Consider the following 24344-nt stretch of genomic DNA (forward strand, 5'->3'; position numbering starts at 1 on the left):
AAGGGGCTTGCTGTGACTTCCAGGAGCTCCAGATTCTGCAAGCCCCCGTAAGTGACCTCAGCCCTTCTCTCAGCTTTCCCCATGGGCCCCATGGCCTCCAGAGGGCCCCTCCCTTAACCATCTTGGCCTCTGCAAGGGCAAGAAGACACCACCACCAAGAAGGATAAAATAAGTTTTTATTTATAGTCTTATAGTAAAGGGGAAAGCCTTAACTTGCAAGACAATTCTTGGGCAGTATGTACAACATACTTTTTATTTCCATGGAATGGAATCAAACACGGACTGAGACTACAGAGTACACACTAGAAATCAGCAAATGCCAGGAACGGAGTAGGAAAAAGACAAAGAAATGAGGCCTAAACACACAAAACCCTTCACTGGGATCTGCTGACCGCAGCCAGGACCAGGGCTGGATCACACGATGGGAACAGGTTCCAGGACAGATGGAACGGGAGTGGGGTGAGGGCAGGGAAGGGTCCGCACTGGGGGGCGGGTTTAGTACCAGGTAAATTGCTCTTGGTATTTACATACAAAATCAGTTGGCTCTATTTCTTAGAAATACACACGGAAAGAAAGGAAGATTTGATCATTACTTTATGAATCTGTCGTTTTGCAATACCGACATCATCAGAAATAGGGACAATTCACTCAGATTCAAATTTCAGTAGCAGGAAATAAATATCAAAACATCATCACTGGCCCTCAATACAAAACCTCTCCCCAACCCGATCCTCCCTCCTTGTCCCACCCCCTACCACCCCATGGCGGCCACCACTTCACTGCTGCCCGCTGTCCCCCACACATACCACACGGTGTCACGCGACCCTCCCCCTAAGGCTGGCTGAGAGAGGCAGGAGCGAAACAGGCCAAAGACAGGGCTGCAACTCTGTCCCCACTTGTTTTTATACCACAGACTTCTTCAAGGATCTGGTCTTTTAACAGGAGCGATAAATAGCTTTTTAGAAAAAAAAAAAATCCTTAAAAAGAAGGGGGATTCATTCTGATTACTCCAAACCGGTCATCTTCTTAAAGTAGAGCAGTCCACAGATTCACAAAGTCTATCAAACGGAGGTGAGGGCGGCCTGGGAGGAAAGGCCTGGGAGGGGCAGGAGTCCTCCGGGCAAGTGCCCGGCAGGGCTGGAGGAGCTGGTAGCCAGTCGGGACATCATGTGCTCAGAGGTCCGGCCGGCCGTCTGTCCTCCATAGAAAAAGCTGCCAAGTTGGGGTGTTTTGGTTTAAAAATTCCTGGTGGGTACAGGGAATCCCTGAAGGGAAACATTAAAAAAAAAAATGTGGAAATGGGGAAGGAGAACGAGAGCTGTTGTCCAAGAGCTTCTACGTAAAAATAAAATTAAAAAAAAAAAAAAAAAAAAAAGAGAGAGAAAGAGGAAAAAAAAAAGTCTCTTAAATGGTTGTGAGGGTTCTAGGGATGAACTGAAAGAAGGATGGGACGATGGAGGAGACAGACAGTTTGTATTGCTGGCCTGCCCCGCGGAGCTTAGCTGGCCTCCATCCGGAGCTTCTTCCTGCTTTGGGGCTCTTCAGGCTCCGACTCCGAGCTGGAGTCCGAGCCTCCATCGAAGGCAGAGATGGTGCTGCCCTTGGCGTTGGTGTAGAGGCTGTTGTCTGAGGAGGGGTAGTTGGTCTGCAGTTGGGCACTCGACCTCGCCTTCTCCAGTGCACGGACTGAAAGGCAACCAAGCAAGCGGGTTACAGCCTTCTGGAGACTGGGGGAGTTACCAAGTCTCAGCTCAGGGTCCAGCCTGTTCTTCCGAAGGGCTTGCCGGCCCCCGAGGCTCAGGGTGGCTCAGAAGTAACACCCTTCTGGTGGCTGTTCCACCCACAGGCTTCATTGCCCTCCTTTCCCAGCCAGACCCGGGGGCCCAGTGGACATGGCCAGCCACTCCGCAATGCCACCCAACCCTAAAGAGAAGGCTTGTGATGTCACCGTCCTGCCATGGAAGCCGAGCGTAGAGACAGGAGCAGGTCCCTGCGGGACCCAGCAATGCAATGACAAAGGAGAAGCTGGCCTGGCCATGCCAGGCTCCACAAGGGTGTGAAGGCCACACAACAGCAGGAAAGGATGACATAGGATGTGTCAGCCAAAGAAAAGGCTTGGCTTAGCTCTCTTGTACAAGATCCACTTGGAAAGACAAGCTGGACACTTGGAAGCAAGTCACCAATACACACAGAATACCTCAGCCTTTTGACACGTAGCCCCTACATGCAGGCTGCTCGGCCCAGTAACCAACCCGCTGCCGCCTCCCACTGCCCGTCCCTTGGGGTTCAGCTCATCTTGAGCCTGGAAGGTCAACCCATTTATTTTATCTTATTTTATTTTATTTTATTTGAGGTGTTCTAACCCAGGTGGTTACTTGCATTTCCTTTTACTTGCATCTTCCATGAGGGAGGAAGAGAAGTGAATTCCCCAGGAACAAAGAACTTGATCAGCTCTCGCTTTCCCCTGTGGTTGTAGGAAAAGGCGGGTGTGAGCATTGGAGAACAGCATGGGCCTGGCCCATAGGCTGCCCTGATTGGACTACCATTGACAATGGGGAGGGCTCACTGTCCCTGAACACCTGGAGTTTCTGGTACTTACACAGCACACTCCAATCCAAGGACCTCAAAGCTCTTTTGAGACACCTGATGCCAGGTGTGACCCCCTACTGCAGGCAGAGCACCTGAGCCCCAGGAAGGGGAGAGATCAGGTCAGAAAAAGTCTTCAAACGTCCAACCCCTGGACTCCACTGTTCCCTCACTGGCGGCTCAGGTCCTGCCTCAGGATGGTTCTAACACTCTACTATTCAGCCCAAGAAGCAGGCCGCAGCTGCTTATGAGCACGCGCTCTGTAACTGGTTCTGACTCTGCAGGCCCAGGTGCGAAGCGCTGACCTGGCCGGAGCATAGCAGGGCCAGTGGCCCCACCAGCTCAGGGGCTCACCTTGCTGCTCCAGGAGAGCATTCTGCCGCTTGAGGTCATCAATATCTTGCTGGTGTGTGTGGTTTTTCCTTCGCATATACTGGATATACTCTGTGGCTTTGTCTAGGATTTGGGCCCGGGATGCCTGTTGCAACAGGAGAAAAAGCAAAGGGAACAAAATAAAGACCTAGTCCAAGTAGTGAGGAAACCACACCTTTCTGTGAGAGCACACAGGGGAATGGCAGCAGGAGGGTGAGGCGACACAGGGCTGCGGCGGCGCCAGGAACTGCTGCGGAGGAGCCTGCTCTGCGCCAGGCAAGGTGTCGAGCGCCGTATGTGGCTTACCTCGCAGCAGCGCTCTCTGGGAGGCACCTCCACCAGGAACCCGAGGCTCAGAGAACTTTACTGGTTTATTCAAAGTCACCAGCTAGATAGTGGTAGAGCCTGGATTCAAACTCGGATCCATCTGACTTCTGAACTTGAACTCCTCCCACCCCCTCTGAAGTTCTTTAGGCTGCTTTCAAGTCTTCAGCCTGGCTACATCTGAAAACATTAAAATACTACTTAACTGAGAGCTGACGTTACCCGCTTTCTACTAGGGAGTGATATGAGCAGCTGGGCCAAAAAAACAAAAGCAAGACCTCGGGGGGATCGAGCTCAGAACTGGAGTAGGTGTAAAGCTTTTCATCCAGGTCCCTTGATTTCAGACACACCCTGGCTGTGTTAACTATTTCCAACTGAGCCATGCTGCTGTGTCATTATTTTAGCCTCCCTGGTTGAAGAGACTTAGTGAAAGCTGTCCGAGCTTGATGTCAACACAGGAAGGGCAGGAGATTGGGCCATTTCAGGAAGCAACCACACCTTGACCATGGCCATGGGCAGCCTAGGCACTGCCCTGTTAGAGGAACAATCTGACAAGCCATTAAAATGTATGTCGGATTACTTGGCCCCTGGAGGTCCAACATGCCTAAAAGAGTCCCTCCAGGTTGCAAACATGGCCAGAGCTACTCATGGCCAGCGGCTAACCAGCCAAACTAGTAGAATGGCATAAAGCCCAGAGGACTGACACCCAAGGCAGGGTAGTCTAGAAGCTGAGTGTGTAGCACAGCTTCTCACTCAGGGTAGGGCAGTACTGGACAGTTCTGTGTTACAATCCTAATGGGTCCTAAACAACCCGGACACAACAGGGGAAAATGGCAAAGAAAACATCTACATTCAGGATAGCAAACCTTGTATCCACTTGTATTAAATCCTGACAATCTCAACTTATATACCTCAGGCTAGGCTGCAGATCAGAGAACTTTGCAAGGCCTGAATTTATTCACCAGTCCTCACAAGCACTAGAACTTCCAGGCTTTTCACTTATAGCACGCTTAAGGCAATTTCCTCAAAAAGAAACTGTTCATATTTAACCATTTTTATCTGCTGCAAATTATGTGCAAGGTACTGAGCAGACACTGTGGGGAAACCAAACGTATTAGTCATGGCTTCTTTGGCCCAGAAGCTAGCTTACTATCCAGTTGAAGAAATAAATATATCTATACACAGACAAATCACAAGGCAGCACCGACAAGTGTAACTTGAGTAGTATAGATTAGAAAGGCCACAGGAAAGATGGCTTCTGACTGGGACCATTACCTACTGTGTGTCAGGCAATGGCCTTGGTTCTGTGTGTGTGTGCAAGCATGCACACACACACACATGTACACACATTAGACTGAGGTGACATCTGTGGGAAAGGGTCACTCTGGGCAGGGAGAGTAGCACAGCAGGGGTACGAGAGTGGAGACTAAGCTAGGTGTGTTTCTGGAGTCAGTCAGCTTCTGTAGGAAGAATGAGAGTGCCTAGCAACGGGCGCTTGCAAGGCTGCTTTAGACGCTGTTTTCCATTTCTGCTGAAGGAACTTATTAGGATGTAATTACTAAGGGATAAGATGAAAAAAGGGGCACATAATTAGAAAGGACTACTTAAAATACTCTGCTTCTCCGGATACTAGAGATGGGATTTACAAGAAGTTCTGGAGGATTGGCGGCAGAGTGGCGAGGAAGAGTTCAGGAGCCCAGCAGACAGGTGCATTCTGGGCTCTCTGACCACAGACCTAAATTTTTTCTCCATGGCTATTTCTTATCTGACCAGAAATTCTCTCAGACCCCACGCAGCCCTCCAAATTCTATGCACCCGATCAATGATCTAGTTGCTATGGATATTTCCATCCTAGTCTTTCTTAACGTTTGTCTATTTTTTCAACCAACAGTTCCCAGAAAGCAACACTGGCTCTTATTTAATGACTCATTTGCAGCTGGGACAAGGGAAAAAACGCAAGACTGAGCATGCTCAGTGATGATTCTTCCTAAAAGGACCACACTGAGGAGCAACCCAAGAGTTGCCAGTGTCTTCTTCATAGACTTAATACATGGAACCATGGCGTCTAGTGAGCAGTGAGCATAGCACAACAAACCCAAGAGGGGAAAAGATCCTGTCAGTGATCCGCCCATTTCAGAGCAGTTTTCAGATGAAGTTAAAATTCATAGATGCTCAGAACACAGAGGCCTGTGAAGAAGGCTGGACTGGTATAAACCCAGCACAGGGCCTCCAGAAGGCTAAGCACAGCCCTTCCTCCATCCCCTGCAGAGAGCAAAGCATCTCAGGTCACCCCTTATCAAGTCCAAAAGAATGGTTCAATTAACTTTATTTTGCCCTACGCAGAGTACTAAGTAAAATCCAACCAGTAAAAAAATTAAAGCACAAAATACAGAATTCTCCCAAAATTACATGCATGTCTAGTCCAGGGATGGGGGTGAAAGCAAACTGTTCAAACTAGAAAATGCCAGACATCTAAAATCCCCTCTTCCTGGCTTTCCAAACCATGAGATCATGTGCCCAGCCACAGGATTAGGGTGTGGGCAGGCCCTTCCATGCCTTTAGGAGTCTCTACTATGTGAACAGTAAATAAGAAACAGACAAGAACCTTGGGCTTTATGGTTCGGACTGTGGAGTGGCCCCAGACTTTATAGCATGGACTATGGAATGGCCTGGGCTTTCGGTTTCTGTTTTCTGAAATGCACTGCTGGCTGAGTCAGCAATCTGTATGTGTGTGTATGTGACCGAGCTGATAGGACTTGGTAAGTCAATGTGTCCACATATGGACTGTTGCCTTTGGATACCAAGTAAGGACACGGATAATTTTTTTCCTGCTAGTTTTTAAAATCAGGAGGCACTAATTCTGATTTTAATTTTCCGAGCGGAAACGGACACAGCCCTGAGCCAGCACACACTGTGGCTGAGGGGACCAAAGAGGTACTGGGCCTGTTACGTAGCAGCAGCATGAGTTAATGCAAAATGGCTCTTCAGGCTCCTCCTCCACCTCTGGGAGCCATGCAGAAGTTCCCTGAAAGCCATGGCCACATTACGGCAATACAGATGACGACGACAGTGATGGCAACAGCTAACACCTACTGGGTACTTATTAAATGTCTTCATACAACCTTCTGATGTATTGTTTCCCCTATTTTATAAATAAGGAAACCGAGGCACAGAGCTCTAACTTGCTTACTAGTAGGCAGAGCAGTCAGGATTTGAACCCAGGCCTCCAGGACACTTCTACTTTGTGGGCACAGAGGAAGCTGTGGAAAAGACCAACAGAAATACACTGACGGCGTTGTCATAGAGAGGAGAGTCTGAGCAGGAGGGAAAGGGATTAATCTACAAGATGTCAATAAAGACCCAGGAGAGGATGGCTTCCTTGGAATAGTCAGAGTTTAGGTAAATCATCCTTGCACAGGTAAAGAGCATAGGGGTGAGCTGAAATTGAAGACTAGTTTTTTAGAATTAGGCTGAAAAAGTGAGAAATGAGAAAAAAGTAGCTTGTAATAATAGCAGCTGTTGAAGGAAGACTGTGTTTCTTTTTCTTTTAAAGACAGGTGCAAACTAAACAGGTTTCTAGCAGAGAAGCAGCAAACAGAAAAAACTTGAGGATATGAGACAGCGTGGGAGAATGGACTGAACCTGGCCCCAAGGGAAGGGAGATGCCAGCTCCCAACAGTACTGTTGTCTTCTTATTACCTAACAAGGGCACAGCCAAAATGGACACAGGAGAAGACCTGGGGTGGCTTTTGCTGAGGTGCCCAGCAGGTTCCTATCCCATCTTGGGCTTGTGCCACTGCTACCGGCCTAGTGGCATCCCTGCCCACAGCAACAAAGAGGGGCAAGTGCCAACCCAGCCTCCAGTGGCACCCAGTTGAATGGAACTGAGCTTGGGAACACAGGGCACCCACCTCATGTGCTGCAGCAAGAAACAATGACATAGTTCACAAAAAGACCCAAACCCAAGAGTATGATTCTAATTAGAACTTTTTTAAGGCTCCAAAGGAATCTTGAAGTAGTTAACACTGATGTTAGGATGAAATCCAAGGTTACTAAGCCCCACTTTAAGGTAGCAACTCTCACCATTTTTTATATAAGGCAAGAGATCCACATGTTTCTGGAGATGTAAATCTTATTACCGTATTCTGGATTTGTGTAAAAACCCATGTTGTTTTAGAAAGCAGGTGGAGAGAGATGAGGAAGAGAAGAATAGTGCCAGAATGTTCACTATTCTGAATCACCACTGTTCCCTAGGCTCCTAACCCTGACTCAAGAAGTAATTACCTTGGTCCTATTTCAGTTTTCCTCCTTACTGTCAAAACCAGTTCTTACCAAGCTGTTACCACTGCCTTGTTCCCCCAAGAACCAAAACGCCATATTCTGGGGAATGAAAACAGAATGTTGCCTGCCTCACTAACTGACATCTGTTTTGTACTACATATTTTAAGGAAACATAAAACCATTATTTTCTGAAATCTGCAAAAGCTTTTATACACATTAAAATAAAGAGAAAGCTAGGCCAAAGCTGACATACATTTCCATTTGAATAAACCATCTTCTGAAAATAAAAATTAAAGGATTTGCATAATAAATCTGGGTTTACATTAAAGTAGTTCATTCCAAACTGGAAAACCCATCAACGCCAATAAGGTAGGCTGGAAGGCTGTGGGGTCAGAACGGAGCCCAATGTGGCCCCTCCAAGCTTCCCGCTGGCAGGCCCTCCCCAGTCCGAAGGACCATTTTATTGATTACTATAGGAAGGTAGTCCTCATGCTCTTTAAGGGGCTTAAGCCAGGAGTCAGACATGTAAGGGTCAACACAGATCATGTTTCAAACCTTGCATTCTCTATTCGTTTGCTCTAGGCAGTCTGAAATGAAGGTGTGACACTTATTAATGAAGGACAGAGGCACACAGTTCCCCAAAGAGGACATGCAACTAGGAAATAGACATGTGGAAAAAGATTTAATCTCACCAGTAATACACAGAATACAAAATTAATTACTACCTTTTGCCTACTAAAAATTCCAGTAATGGTTAAAATTGGAGCTCTTAGGACACTGTCAAGACTAGTCATTACAAATATCAAATGATTTCATTCATACATGGAAATTTAGGAAACAGAACAGAGGATCACAGAGGAAGGGAGAGAAAAATAAGACGAAATCAGAGAGACAAACCATGAGAGACTCATAACTATAGGGAACAAACTGAGGGTTGCTGGAGGGGATGGGGTAACCGGGTGATGGGCATTAAGGAGGGCACGTGATGTGATGAGCACTGGGTGTTATTTGCAAGTGCTGAATCACTGAACTCTACCTCTGAAACTAATAATACACTAGATGTTAATGAACTGATTTTAAAAAAAGGACCAGTCTTCAGCATTTGCTTTACAAAATAAGAAATGGAAGAATGAAGACATGAAAACAATCCTCTTGGAAAGCATTTTGTCAACACAAAGCAAAAACCAGATGTTCTTACCTAGCAACCCAACTTCTAGGAATCTATTGTACGAAAACTATCACCTACACCAAAATGGTCATCACTACACTTCTTATACAATTAAAATCTGGGAAACAACGTAACTGACCAACAGAAATATGCCTAATAACAATATGAACACTGTCATTTGTGCAAAAAGCATCTTCTGTGATAACAAGTTGTAACATCTCACCCATGTAAAGCATGTATACAAAGAAATCCAAAGGGAATATACAGATTGATAATACCATTATTTCCTTGCTTCTTAGATTCCATCCATTATTTCATGAAATTAGCAACAGCAGCTTTTTGGGGGAGGAAGAAATGGAGGCAAGTTTCTTTTGGCACTCACTGTAAGACAGCACCCAATTTTAGTCATATTAACATGAGGTGTGGAATGGGGGAGATACATCTGAATTGCACTGTGGTCCAAATGGCTAATAAGCACTTGAAATGTGACTAGACTGAGTTAAGCTGTGCTATTGAGTACAAAATACATGGGATTTCATTGAAGTCATACTTATTTTTGCATATTAGGTTAAATAAAATATGTTATTAGAATTTACTTCATCTGTTACTTTACTTTTTTTTACTATGTCAACTAGAAAATTTAAAACGCATTTGTGGCTCACTTTAAATATGTACAGGGCAACACGTCTCCAAATCTTAGAATAAAGGAAAGGCTACAGTTGTGTTAGAGAAAGGGGGTACTGTTTTCTTCTTCCTATTTTCCTAAAATTTTTGCAATTTTGCTACAAGGAAAAAAGCAAAAGAAATGCTGAAGGGAGAGCCTAGGAAACAATCCGGCACCCTTCCAAATTTCAGTATGGAAAAGCCTCCTGGCTCTCTAGTCCTCCCCACAGGAGTGAGCCCTTCCTTGCTCTGCACTGCAGACGTCCAGCAGAGTGGGACAAGGCTTCTGTCCTCAATGAGTGTACCTCTCAGTCGGGTGGTAAGATTGTCACAGAGGGAAGGGACACATAGGAGAGGCCCCATGGAGTCCATGACCGCTGGAGCTGATGGGGGAACAGTACCGCGGGGTTCTCTGGGTGGTGAACTGCTTGGTATGAGCCTTGAAGGCAGGCAGGAAGAGACAGACTGGCAGGGGGAGGTCCAGGCAGGGAGAAACATGGAGGTGCTCCAGCAACAAAGGGTAGCACAGGCTGGAGGGCCCTCTTGTTGGGTCTCTTCACTGTGAAACCCTGATGTCCTTTGGGTGTTTAAGGCTGAAGCTGGACCTTGAGAAGAAGAAGGAACTTTGATAAATGACACTCCCGGGGAAGCAGAGGGGGTGTACGCCACTCCACAATAAGGGGAGGAGGAGAAAAAAGCAGAAAGGCAAGGTGGGTACCTTATTTAGAGAACAGGGAACCTCAGTTCTTACCATGACAGCCACTGAAAACCTTTTCAGTAGCACATAAATACAGTTTACAAAGAATTCAATAAATCAATACATTTACAGTTGCTGAGCCCAGGGCTGAATGAGACTTGGGCAACTATGGACAACAAATATAAGGTAGAAAATTATATTTTTGAAAAAATTATTTTTTTAAAGGTTTATTTATTTTCAGAGACAGCGAGCAAGCGAGTGTGAGTGCACACGTGCATGCATGAGTGGGAGGCAGAGATGGAGAGGGAATCTCAGGCACATTCTGCAGTGAGCATGAAGCCTGACACAGGGCTCAGTCCCACAACACTGAGATCATAACCTGAGCCCAAACCAAGAGTTTTAGGGACTGTTTTAAGAGCTGGACACCTAACTGTGCCACCCAGATGCCCCAATGAAAAAATTAATTTTGAAGAAAATAACTGCCTGGGTTGGAGTCTGGCCAGGAAATAACCTTAATGAGTAATGACGTGAAATGGTTAGCACTGTGGTTTACATTTTATTTAAAAGATAATCCCTTCAATAGCCTCTATATGACATAGAAGCATGCTGCTGAAGGAACAGCATGCCTTAAAAGGTGCCCACCAGGACGATCCTCTGCCAGGATAACGTGGCTGGGGGCCCGGGGTCTTCTAACCTTCAGTTAATAAGTACGCATTGCACCCTACTGTGTGCCAGGCACTGAGGGAAGAAAACAGGACCAAAAGATGACTTCCCTGCCTTCACGGTGCAGTATGGCAGATGAGCAGACAGTCGCCAAGTAACCATACAAACATATGTAGAATTACAACTGGGATTAAGTGCCCCAGTCACAGTTCTGAGTGAGTTTAACAGGAGAGTGACCTTCAGCTGTAAGAACCGTCAGGTTCCCTGGTATAAGGGAGCTATTTGGTTTCAACACCTTAGCACGTTAAGAAAAGCAGGCTTTAATAGAAACTAAACAGATTAGCTCGGTATTTTAACCTCTTATTTAATGCTCAGCATGTTATCTTATTATTGCTAAGTGGTATAATCCTCTCTCCCAACAAGAGAACAAGACCCTCAAGAGGAGACTCTGTCTCTATTATACCTTTTAAACCTCTACAGTGCTCAACATGGGTCTTGGGTCTCAATTAAACCGGTGTACAAAACCATATCGGCTGTTGCTGTTTAGTTCCAGGATGGAGTAAGCCCATGCTTTCCTCTGGTGCTCTCACTCCACGGCTCTGTACTGAGAACTATCATATGCCAGAGTCTTTAGTAGAAGCTGAGCCCTCATGTTTTCACCCAAAAGGAAGGAATTCTGAACTTAATGCTCACTAGAAGAAACCCTGATTTTACTTTCATCTTAGGTAGTATCTTTTATTATCTTAAAAAATTTTTTTAAAACATTTAATTAATTTATTTATTTGGTGCAGAGACAGAGAGAACGAGCGAGCACAAGCAGGCGGAGCAGCAGGCAGAGGGAGAGGGAGAAGCAGGATCCCTGCCGAGAAGGGAGCCCGATGCGGGGCTCGATCCCAAGACCTTGGCATCATGACTTAACTGCTTACCTGACTGAGCCACTCAGGCACCCATATATTATCTCTTTTTAACACAGCTCTATCCAGAAAGGAGAAATCCAGAGCACAACTGCCTGAGAGAACAATTAACTATTAAGATAAACAGACATCTAGGAAGAGACTTAAAATGATAAGAAATTTCTCTAAACCACTGTACAGCTGCAAATGGCAATGTTGCAACAGAACCTTTTATCACTAAAGTCAACCATGTCAAGGAGACAGTGAGATTGGATGCTAGGTATGGAGCAGGGGGCAGAATCACTTCCCCATGTGAAGGCAAACTGATGGGCTGGTCACCAATGTCTTGAACCCGAAAAAACAGGATGAGCTCAGTGCCAGCAAGCCACAGGCAACACTTCCTAGCACCCAACCTAGCACCCTTAAAACAAATAATTCTGTTAAAAAAAAAAGAGAAAAAGTACTGTCTTCCTTTTTAAAGATGTTATTTATTTATTTGAGAGAGAGAGAATGAGCAGGGGAGAGAATCTGCAGAGGGAGAGGGAGAGGGAGAAGCAGGCTCCTAACTGAGGAGGGAATCTGATGTGGGGCTGGATCCCAGGACCCCAGGATCATGACCCTAACCAAAGGCAGATGCTTAACCAACTGAGCCACCCAGGCACCTTTAGAACAGTTGTCCTTGCCCTTACATCCCTTTCTCTGGTTGAGTGGCTGATAGTTCTATTTCCATCCCATCTTTCCCCATGGGATGTCCAGTGGAAGAACTACACCAAAAATAAGAAACTCAAACAATAGAGTTCAAGGGTCTACTTGCTAACACTGGGACCTATGGCAAAACCCAAACGGACCACCAGTTGTAATGGTCGTTTTCTCAGAGGACCTAAGAGGACTCCGAAAAATTTACAGATTTTAGTGATCTTCAACTGTCTGTACTTTAGTGTCACCTACATATGCCACTTCAGGAGACAGTGTTCTAGTAATAATAGCCCTGGAATGACATACTGCCAAGTTTACCAGCTCTACCTAGGAGGAGCTCCCAATATAAAGATATAAGTATTTAAGTAAGATTTATTCAAATATCCTCAAGTTGTTTACCCCTCCAGTGTGGCAGAAAGATTGACCTCGAAAATCAGCAGTCCTAAGTTCTAGTCCCTGTCCAGCTACAGATGGGGATCATGATCTCAAGCTTGCTTCCTCATCTCTGATACAGTAATGATGACAGGAACAGCAGTAATAGCCAATGTTCAATTCTATTAGTATAAAACTTCACAGAATTGTTGCGCTTACTTTTATGTTACAACAGAGATGTTGGTTATTACTGATTTTTTTTTTAACTTATGCAAAAGGTGACCACTTTTTATAACATTTATGTTATAATAAAAAAAAGAAAACAGAGGATAGAGTCTGGGTCTCACATTTAAAGCTATTTTTTTTATACAAGTATCCCTCACTCTTGGGTTAGGATCCAATTCACTCAGTATGGGGTTTCGGTTTAAAAATAAAAAAACTTAGGTATGTATGAAAGGTATTTCAAATATGAAGGGAGAAGTCACCTGGAACTTAAAAGATGCCCAAATCAAGAGACTGGACATCTTCCCTGCAAGAATTGGATCTGAGCTCCCCCAAACTCATGATTATTTACATAATGTTGCAACCTTAATTACTGCAATACAAATCAAGAATTAGCCAATTTCCTTTGGTAAAAAATTGCAACATTAGTGAGCACTGGTTAGACTGAGAGACAAAGTATTCTTTCTGTTAGACTCCCCCCAAGCATCTGTGAAACAATGCTGGCAGACAAGGAAAATCATGCAGATGGTGGAATTTGGGTGGGAAGGGGATCAGAATGACTTTACTCATGCTTAGTGTGGAATATCTGGATTATAATACAGAACAGGATTCTCAGATCAGAAAGCTACCTGGTCAATTCCCACACTGGGGTTTTGTTAATGGGCTCCACATAACCTGGCCCCTTGACTACTTGTCTTTCCCTAGTCTTGCTACTTCTCTGACCTCATTTCTATGGTCCCTTCACTCACTCCACCTCAGCCACCATGGCCTCTGTTCTTGACAGGCACAGCAATACTTCCAGGTACCTGCCTTCGGGCTATTACGCTTGCCTTCCCTTGGCCTGGAGTGCTTATTACCAAATGCCTGGTTCTTTCACTTCCTTCAAACCTTTGTTCCAATGATGACTTGCCAGTGAGTTTCTTTGTCTGACCTCTTGAAACTGCAACCCTTCCTTCCTTGTTTAATTTTCTCCATAGCACTTATCTGACAAGCTATATATATTTTACAGTTATTAGTTCACTTTCTATCTTTTCCTCACCAGAAAAAGAGCTTCTGCTTGTGTGTTTTGTTCTAAGCCGTTTCCCTGGTATCTACAACAGTTCCTGGCATGCAGCAGACCCTCAATAAACATCTGATGAATGAAGTGATTGAATAAATGAATGGGCCACATCAAATGACAACCTATTCAGTTTGTAAGGCTACCAAATTTAAACTAGCAACTTCCTTGAAGAAAAGAGACAATGGGATTTAGGACAACGTGATTTTAAGGACTTAAAGAAGAGTATTATAGCTGTGCAAAATATGCTGGATAAGGAAAAAGATATAGTTGACCTCCTATGACCAGCTTCTCCCAAAGTGTTCTCAAACTTAAAAATGCCTAAGAATCACCTGACTGCTTGTTATAAATATAAATCCTCAGGCCTGCCTCCAGAATGGCACTCAACAGTGAATCTGAAGGGAGTGAGCCACAGGCCACCTCTTGGGAAACACTGCCTTGGTGCCACTCCTGGTTAGATGTGAGACTTAAGGGAGCCCTGTCCATTTAGTTCACCAAAGCCGTTTTAATTGATACCATGGCATAAGAATAAGCACTGTCTACAGTTCAGACAAGCACAAGAGGTAATCCTTTGCATGTGTGTACTCTGAAAGGACGAGTCTGCCTATCCATCATAAAGATTTCCTGTGCTGCTTTGAGAGTGTTGTGCCCAGGAATGTTGTTATTCTAGGTAAGCACCTTAGTTCAAGGCCACTAAACCAAGTCCACAGTAAGTAGACCTAATACATGGCAAATCCTGGTTTTGCAATACTAGGTATTCACCTGGCCTGTTTTGCTTTTTTCATGGAGGTTAGACCTACTCCATGCGTCAGCCACAGAGAAAGCCACACCTTAGATAAGGCATAGAGCACATGACTGACCGGAGTGGCAGTATAAACAAAGTAAAACTATAATGGTTCTAAGTTTGATTCTGGATAACCAAACAAACTCAGGACCCCCACCCACAGAGCTATATCAGGAGAGTCATTCAAAGCATACCTGAGAGTAATGATTTTTCTTAAAATAGTTGCTTTTTAAAATACTGAATCACTGAACAAAAAAACACAGGTCCTCTTTCCAGTCTGCCATTCATACCACTGAATTGCTACGGACAGCAGCTGGCTACATTCTGTGTTAAGGCTATAACTAACTGCACAAACAGATGTTTTCTCCAAATTCCAAGAAGTGACCCTAACCCATAGGCTTTTTACTCAAAGCTTCCAACTTTGTTTTTCAAATGTAGAAACAGCTGGTGCCTACCTCTCCAGGGAAAATATTGGTTTCTGGAAGGCCATGAGTGGGGTGGAGGGAAGCAAAGACCAGTTATTTTTTCCCTCCACTTCATATGAACATTTATCTTTCCTTAAGTCTTTTGTCCTATAGCTTAAAATGCTCTTTATATATGCCTTGAAATAAAAGCTGCTGAAACTGGAAGATCATTAATGTCCAGGTTGGCTCACATATATTCCCCGAGAGATCTCATTTAAAATAAGTACTAAGTTTGAACCATAAGAAAGAAATTCTCATAGAGGGCTAGGGAATCACTGACTTCAGAAATTCGTGTTATCCTGAACTTTTATGGGCTATTCTCTGTACTGTATAGTTATAATCATTCCTTGAATGAGTAATTTATTATAAATAATTCTTATTTTAAAGGATAACTCTTATTAATGTCTTAGAAGCAGCTCCATCACATCTGTCATTTGCTAAGAACAGAGTAGGTGTGCAATGACACCCCAAAGAATCAAAAATGAAGGAAATCACACAACCGGAATATCTCTGATTCCATTTCTTTCCAGACAGGTGAGTGCCCTGGTAAGCCCCCCAGCAAGTTTCAAGTTAGTGGTGGCCATCAGCTTTCTCAATAAACTCACCTTCTCTCCTTGGAGTGATGGGACTGAGTCCCGCAAACTGTGAAAGCTGTCTTTGATGTGGTCCCTACGTTTTCGTTCCAGTGCATTATGATGAGCCCGTTTGTCAGCCTAGAAGAACAGGAAAAAGAGCACATTAGCATTTTCCCTCCTTTTGCTTACGATAGGTGGGTGGGGAATAGCCTGGAAGTATATGCTGTCAGCGCTGTCCCTGGCGATTGGGCTGGGAAGGACTTGTCGAGGTGGGCAGTTAGGAGTCTCCAGAATTAGGATCTGCTAAAGGGGGAGAAAGGGGTGAGCAAGGCTTGCGACAGGAACATCCAAAGTAGCTCGATGCATCCAGCTCATGCATAAGTAAAATAAAAGTTATTCACAGGGACAAAGTGTAACTCTCCTGCAACATCAGTCTTCCCCCACAACTCACTTATGTGACAGAACAGCCGCCAGTCCATGGTTGGGAAGTGACCAGGGAAAAGCTCTAGGGGGTCCCTTTATAAAATGTGATCACCCCTACTGTAAAAGATTCTCCATGGGGGGTGCCCAGGAAAGGAGTAAGGTCACTGGTGCAGTTTTTCTTTCCATGTGAAACCCATCACCATGAGACTGGTCTCTACCTTGCTAAAAGGGACTAATTTAAGACCTGCTCACCAAATTCTACAATAGAAACCAACTAAAACCTCTAGAAAACCCAGATGCCATGAATCTGAGGTTATGACAGAGCTGATAAAGACACCAACCACATTCTGAGTTCCTATTTTTTAAAGTTTATCCATGGTGCTATCCTGCCAAGGGCTTCCCCTCACACACGCTGTGCCAGAAAGGTTGTTCTTAGATAGCAAATTATCTGACACCCACATGCTCTGAATAAATTTCCTCAGACACCTGTGGCAGGTCAAGTTCATTTGGCAGTATCTAAATACCCATGGCCCAAAGTCTTTATCCTGTCCTGCTTAACATCACAAAGAACTATCAGCTGGAGAGGGAAGAAGACTGGCGACAAATCAGAAATGGCAAAATACTCGGGCTTCAGGCAAAAGAGAGTGCTGGAGAGCACTGCAAGAGAGCTTCAGCAGGTCCCGAAAAAAAGGGCATTCCCTCCGAATGGAACACAGATGCTTAACTTAGTCTAAAGCAAGAACTTTTTATCACATCCACACTTTGGGAATTATGGAAAATAATATACTCTGAAAATGTACCCTGAATACACAAGGTTGCACTGAACTAACCCAGAGAACAGGTCTGTATATGGAAAGTCTGGGTAGCTTTAACCTACCCAGAGCACCAGGAAGTCTAGATATGAAGCAACAAGAGTAAATAACTTGGCTTAGCACAAGAATGCCTCAAATGAATCCTTGTACTAGACAAGATGTACAGACAAAAATCTATAAAGACAAGAGTTGTGGGAATGAAAGGACTTGAAATTCTTTTATCTAATCCTAAGTCTGAGACATTAGAGAGGAAGAGGCGGCTGGGAGCTGCTGTGGTAACTGAAGTCACTTCCCGGTCTCTCAAACAGCTCTGCTGAACTGGACACCTGGTTCCCACAGAGGCCCTGACTCTATATAGCATAGCAAGTCATTTTGAGGGCAGATGCGTGGGCACTTCTAAAACCCTCCTAATCTTGTTAAGTCTGAATTCGTGGTGGTGTTTGCTGAACTTAATGACACATGGAATTTATGGGGAAACTGAGGTAACAATCAAGTTTGGACACCAGATAAACTGAGGCTATAGGTAGCTGGACTGTTCTCACACAGCATAGAACAAGATGCCGATGCCTTCTAACAGCAGTAGGAAATAAGTTGAAGGAATTAAGCATATTTAAGTATCTAGTCCTTTCCTAACTTACTGTCCCCTCTAGTCACCTACATAGGTAAGGTGGGTTGAGCTCTAACCTGGACTATACCTATAGCACTGAGAAGGTGGAGATGGCACTGGGCATCTATCTGCCTCTCCATCATTTGCTACAGACTCCCAGAACGGTTTATTTACATGCTAATTAACTGCCTACCTTTGGTCTCCAGCAACAGCCCAAGATACTCCTGTCTACTAAATCACCCTGATTTCTGGCCCTCCTCTCAGCTTAAGAGCTGTACACAGAAGCACTGACAGCAGAGTCACCCACAATTCCTCTTGTTGATACAAATAAAATCCTAATTGTCTGTTCTCTTCCTGGGAGAGTTCTGCAAATCTCAAAAGGTTAGAATCAAGTTGGACTTGGTTTCACTCAGGCCTGCACTAGAGGGGTGGAGCTAGGTATAATCTAACACCAAAATCATCCCCACAATGCACTACCCCCTTCCCATTCACTGAGCCCTGAAAGGACTCAAATGGACAAGTCTTTTGGTTAGAGGATTGTTAAGTGAACTTGGCTGTGGACCATCAGCAGAAATCTTGGCTTCTCATCTGGGGAGCAAGCCAAGTTTGAGAAGTTGGCTCAACAAGGAAAGGCAGCAGTCCACTGCCTGGTAGAAAGCCTGGGCTGGGGACTGTTGTTCTCGAAGTAGTGGATGGAATTTCTGTGGTGGTTCCAGGCCCAATTTAACTAGCGGAAGAGTAGAATCTTAGACCAATCCCTGCTGCCATGTCCATCCCCAAGCTGCTACTTTTAACCAGAGTCAGTTTCAAAGCTCTCAGAGACAATGGCAAGGATGTATTTTCTCCTCCCTAGGCCTCATTTGAAAGAGGAAGTTAAAAATATGCAGAACTAACATGCCTAAATCCAGGCAACTCTATACTAAATGATATCTCCAGTGGCTTGAAAGAAGAGACGAAAAACCTTTACACAAAGCTGAGAATTCTGTTCGGGAAACATTTCCAAACCACAGAGATCCATCCAGCCCAATAATAATACTCCCCTGTCCCCCACTCCACATCATCCAAATGGAGGGCCAGTTGCCAGGCTTATCACTGCTTTGTTAATAGTCTTCACTTGCTGGCAACCCTTTTTGAAAGGGCCAAGATTTCAGAGTTGAGAATGAAAAACAGGGTAAAGACTTCCAGTATAAAGCATCTGAGATCCTCCCACAAACTCAAAACTCGTTTAAAAAGGGGGGGGGGGCATGGGGGAAGGGTCAAAGAACTGTGTGTCTTAAACAAATAAAGCTCAACTCAGAAATTAGCCAGCTTTCTGTCGCCTGTACTGAAAAAGATATTTGATAATGAAAACAAGTGGTACCAAACAAATTCTAGGAGACAGCAGAGTATTCTTGGGCTGCATAGCAGACCCCCAAATACCTCCCTCCTCACATCCTATAGGAGCAGTGGCTGGATGCCGCCCCCTTCAGTTTCCTTCAATTTGCAGTTTCTGCCAAAAAACCCTTCCTTCAGGGCATTCCAGGCTAACAGAAATCCTAAAGGGCTGTGTGATACTGAAGAGTGGCCCACAGATGCTCAACAGGAACTCTAGCACCAAATCGCTTCCAGCTTTGACGTCTCTGCCAAGGTTTTTACTCAGCCTCTCAGTTTTATTTCCACCAAACTTTCCACACTGGCAGCCAGAGTCCAAATCTTCACCTACAATTTGTCCACCTCTGACACTAACAAGCACGTGTATCTTAAGTTTTGTTATATGTTGAAAGCAAACATTATTTTGTTAGCCAAGAAGTTGCTAAACCGGCAGGAGGTCATTCAAGCTGCGGAGGTCTATTCAAAATTGAGGGAAATCTCTTTGAATTATTTCCTTCCAACTTATTGCATAGAGAATGCATCTACATTCAAAGCATTTATGTCAGCTAGCAGCCTTGTCTCCTCCAAGTTCTAGGTAGGCAAATAGCATGGGGAAATATCGCTCCATTATTCAAGGATGCACAAGGTTCTCCAGAACAATGCTATTTCTTTCACACTACTTGACATCTAACCCCATCTATAAGGAGAGTCTTAATTCCCATATAAAAAATGCTCAGCCTATAACGAACTGGAGTTGCTCACGAAACATTTACTGCCTTTAAGAATTTCAAAGGTTGCCATTTTAGAGGAGAGTGTTGCTTATTATTAGTAAGCTGCTGTTCTTAAACACAAACATGGAAAATATACAAGTTCAAAATTCTCATCAGAAAAGATCTACTTATTACTTCTGATGGCAAGCAGATAGGGTAAATAAAGCTGAATTTCTAAGCAACTTAATTCATTTTAATCAACCTGAAAATTGCAACACGAAGTAACAGGCAGCTAGGATGAGAAACTCCAAAGGTCCTTAACTAAAATATGAATTTCAACTTTCCAGTATCTGTCTTGCTGGAAGCTGACTGCCTGCTATATATCTCTAACATCTACTAAATACATGTGTTTTTGAGGGTTGGGTTTTTTTTTTTTTTTTTGGTATGATTTGGTGCCTGAATGAACTTGGGAATGCTATAAACCAAATATGTTGTCAAACTATAGCCATTTAAGAGAGTAAAATTGGCTTGGTCATGAAATTCTAATTCAAAACCAAGCTGGATTCCATGATCAACTATTTCCCCAATACGGCCATCTTGAAAAAGAACTTTAAAACATAAGATTACCCTTTTCTCTAACAAACAGGCGTACTTAGGAGGCAAGCCTGGTGTTGCTGCATCGCTGTCAACATTCTGAAGCACACACTGAGTACAGGCAGTGTGCAGCACTTCCGAGATGCAACGAATTCCAGGTACAACAGATAATCGTTTCCTGAGTAAATTCCAATCTCAAAGGCAACCAAACTCACTCCCCTCTAAATGGATTACAATTCCTAAAGAAGCAAAGAGCGCTGAGAAGTTAAAAATATTTCACATGAGGAGGGTCCACAAGTGAAACTGCACCCCCAACAACCTACTATAACTGCAACACATTCAGCTGGTATGGAGGAGAAGGTGCTGAAAAAGGCTTTGGGCTTCCCTCCTAACAAACTGACCCTATGCTTCTCATATACTTTCATTTTCCCCAAAAGGAATTTCCCAAACCGAAATAAAACCAAATGTACCTGTCCCAGAAAATGATCTTTAAAATGTAACCTCTTCCCTCCAAAAAACAGTAAGATAGCATTTAGTAATAAAAATATTGTTTGGGATTATTTCCTTCAACAAAGCTTACTGATCACTGGAAAAGCTGTTTGCCATTTGCACTGAGGCAACAGAAAACAATATTCGTCAAATCAGTTTCACTTTCTGTTATAGTTAGCCTCACTTCCTAACTGTCCTTGCTGAGAATCTTAGGTTTCTCACACTTAGCAAGGCTGTGCCTAGTGTAGTGACATTATAAAACACAAAGGAGGGCCTCTTTTTCCATCAGGACCCATGGAACCTTTTCCAAATAACTTTTTAAAAGTTATTCTATAGTCCTAAATCCTTGGCTGTTCACAGTCCACAGCCTCTTCTGAATTAACACAAGCTTAAGAACAGTTTCCCCCAAGTTTTAAAAAAAATATTATCTATACTAAGTGGCAGGAAATGAACTGATGTATTCAGAGGAAAAAAACTCCCAAATCCTTTTTACCCTACTTGTTCACAGTAATTGTTTGATATACTATAAAATTTATCTATTGCTTCTTCTCGCCGTGCTATTGAGATTATTTTGTACCAGATAGTATTTAAAAGTCTCAGCAAGTAGATGTCTCAAATTAAAAACAGAGGGTCAAATCCACTCCCATTGCTCACCTCCCAAAATCAAAAAACAAAAATCCTAGGCACCTTAACATCAGACTAAAAATATCTAGAAAAAAACAATGACATTAGCATTCTAGGAGAGTCGAAACATTTTAATAATTTAATAAAGCAATTCACATCAATACCCAAGTGGATGGATATTTTGAAAAGCGGAAAGCTTTCAAGAACTGTAAGCCAAACTTTCACAAAGAAAACTCTCTCTCACTGGAAAGCCAATGTAATTCCAAGTCAAATAATGATTCTGCAAAGGAGGCCTAACCAATCCCTATCCTCCAACCCTGATCAAGCCCTGGGGCACATTTTATAACTGGCGACTTGGGGAAGAAAAAAAGTGTTTTAAATAGACTGGATCCCAAACATGAAACTCTACGTTCACATTATTAAGGATCATAGTGACTAGAAAAAAGAACTGAGTTTCCAAATACATGCATAAAGTGTCTGACAATATTTCAAGCAAAAATAAAACAAAACAAACTGTTTTTAGTGACTATCACCCAGGGATAATTTTTAAAACCCTCCGGAACAACTGCATACTCCAGTAAACTCTCAATAAACAACACTTTTTCTTAATGCCTATCTGCTTGGACAACCTGCAGAAACTTTACTTGCTCTAATGAAGAGCAGGTACGAGGAAGAGGACTTGCTTTTATCTTGGGATATCAGAGGTATCAAAGTGGTATCCTGCATATTCTAACAAGTTCCCAAACAACTTGGTTGTCCCCACATTTCAAAAGTCAGAAAAATAACATAAAAATCTGGATTTCTAAACTATCTTTAAAAATAGGAAGATCTGGAACAGTGAGCCCTTATTCCCACACAACAACAACCTACTGGAGTGTAGTAGTGGCTGCCTTTTCAGAAGAGACATGTGCAACCCAGAACCTAGTCCTCACCTCTGCTCTTTACTTTATTCCTGACGATTTTACTGCCAGGGCCGCCCAGAGGCATCTGAATTTTTGATCCCCATTCTATAAACTTTGTACTATTCCCATCTGTCAAATGTTAGATACTCTGATGTACTTCTCTTCCTCTCTCTGACTCTGATTTGTCTATTCTTTTTTTCTTTCTCTAATCTGTTCATGGAACACCCACAGTACTGTCCCAGACTGGAAAGGCACGAGATTAGTGTCTATCTAAATCCACAGAACCATCTACTGAGAACATTAATATCAAAACCATGAGAAATTACTGATAACTGAGACTGAGTGGTCTCAACCACCACTTTTTAGCAAATCTATCTCTGCGATGCCACTTCTCAACAAATTTTCTATATTTTTCATACGTCTCCTTCAATTCAAACAGACCAGAACAAGCTGTCTGCGACACTTTCGTTTTCAACCTTTGGTTCCTCTACATTTCTAATTTCTGTATTAGAATAATACCAGGTTGTGCTATATTCTATAGGTCTCCAGCAGTCACATGACCACATGATGGGTATTTTTGCATGTGGCTTCAGCTTCACACAACTATGCATATATGGTTTAGCGCCTGCTTGTTCCAAAGTAAATCTGACTACTTTGCCCCGAAAAAACACAGTTTACTTCGGAATGACATTTCTCATTTTACACTTACATAGTGACAGCTAGATTCCCCCACCTGGGAACTACAGAACGACCAATTTTTTTTTTTTTTTTTTTTTTTCAAACAGCTCCTTCCACTCACCTACAGTCTCTGAAACTTATCACCTGAGTCTAGAATGAGATTTGCAAACCCACCCCCCACCCACCTAGAATCCCAGAACAAGGTCCCGCCTCACCTTAGCGGTTAACAGGAGAGTTTACTATAGTATTAAAAATAATAAACAATCTCTTTTTCTCTCTGACCCCAAAAAGGACTAGAACTGAACGGAAATGAAAATGAAATGGAGAGTAGGAGACGTACCGCAGATTGAAACCTCGGTTGCTCTTCCTGGAATAAGAGAGAAAAAAAAATAGAAAATATAGAAGTTATTTTTACACTTCACATTCAATAATAAGAAAGAAAATGCCGGCGGCGAAGGAAGCGGCGGGTGGGGAGTCAGCCCGACCCCCCTCCCTCCCTCCTCACCCGACGCCCCCTTCCCCCCAGGGGGATCCGGTAGCGGGGCAGGGGGGGTCCCGAGCGCCGCCCCTCCTTCCGGGATCCGACTCTGGCTGGAGGGGGTTCAGAGCACTGTCTCCTCCCCTCGCACCCAGCTCGGGGCATCTGGGCACTCCCACCCCCTCTCAGCCCTCCTTCAACCCCCCCCAGGATCCGCGGGTCTCGGGAAGAGGTTGATCGCAGACCGAGGGGGCAGGTCCTGAGCGTCGTCCCCTTTCCGGGGATCCGGACAATGGGATCTCGGGCGCACCCCGTTCCAGTCCCCCAGATCCTGAGCAGGACAGGGTGGGAGCCGGAGGCCGCAGCACCCTGCTCCACCGGGGGAGGTGGGGGTCCCAAAGGCCGCGGGTCTCCACCCCACCTCCAGTCCCAGAAGGCCGCTCCAGCTAGGAGCCCGGAGGGGAGCGAGCTGGGAGCGCGACGGAGGCGGTCCCAGTCGAGGTGGGGCGGGGGGTGGTAAGGGGAAGGAAGAGGCGGCTGCCCGGCCCCCTGCCGCCGTCGCCCCGCTGAGAGCCCTGGCCGCTGTCCCCGCCTGACAACCCGCACGGGAAGGAAGAAGCCCCGGGACTCACGTCGCTCTCCACCTCGATGTCATCGTTATCGCTCATTTCCTACGGCCCAGGGAGCGGCCACTGCAGCGGCGGCGGGGAAGGGGGGAGGGGTGGAGGGGAGGGGGAAGTCACCGACAACAACTAGCCGAGTCCCCCCACACACACACTCACTCACTCACTCACTCACTCGCTCTCTCACTCACACACACACACAACACAGGCGAGAACCACCTCCTCACTGCAGCACCG

At 44.5% G+C, this 24344-nt stretch overlaps 1 protein-coding gene across 5 annotated transcripts; it reads right to left on the minus strand.

Annotated features, from left to right (window-relative positions):
- Positions 1-156: 156 nt before the first annotated feature.
- LOC111161903 (MYC associated factor X) lies at positions 157-24344 on the minus strand. 5 transcript variants are annotated; one of them, XM_022525983.1, is made up of 6 exons: positions 24327-24344; positions 24117-24176; positions 23347-23373; positions 15848-15955; positions 2941-3064; positions 157-1686 (listed from the first exon to the last, which is right to left on the minus strand). In XM_022525983.1, exons 2-6 carry the CDS (start codon positions 24150-24152, stop codon positions 1499-1501), a joined length of 483 nt encoding a protein of 160 aa, XP_022381691.1. In that variant the 5' UTR covers positions 24153-24176; positions 24327-24344; the 3' UTR covers positions 157-1498. The 5 variants fall into 5 exon arrangements, 4 of the variants coding, with proteins under 4 accessions (XP_022381691.1, XP_022381685.1, XP_022381700.1 ...); XM_022525977.1 differs by lacking the exon at positions 24327-24344 and having other exon boundaries at positions 24117-24194; XR_002641547.1 differs by lacking the exon at positions 24327-24344 and having other exon boundaries at positions 1624-1686; positions 2364-3064; positions 24117-24194.

Source organism: Enhydra lutris, unplaced genomic scaffold, assembly GCF_002288905.1.
Source record: "Enhydra lutris kenyoni isolate GAN:26980312 unplaced genomic scaffold, ASM228890v2 scaffoldscaffold4, whole genome shotgun sequence".
Lineage (NCBI taxonomy): Eukaryota > Metazoa > Chordata > Mammalia > Carnivora > Mustelidae > Enhydra > Enhydra lutris.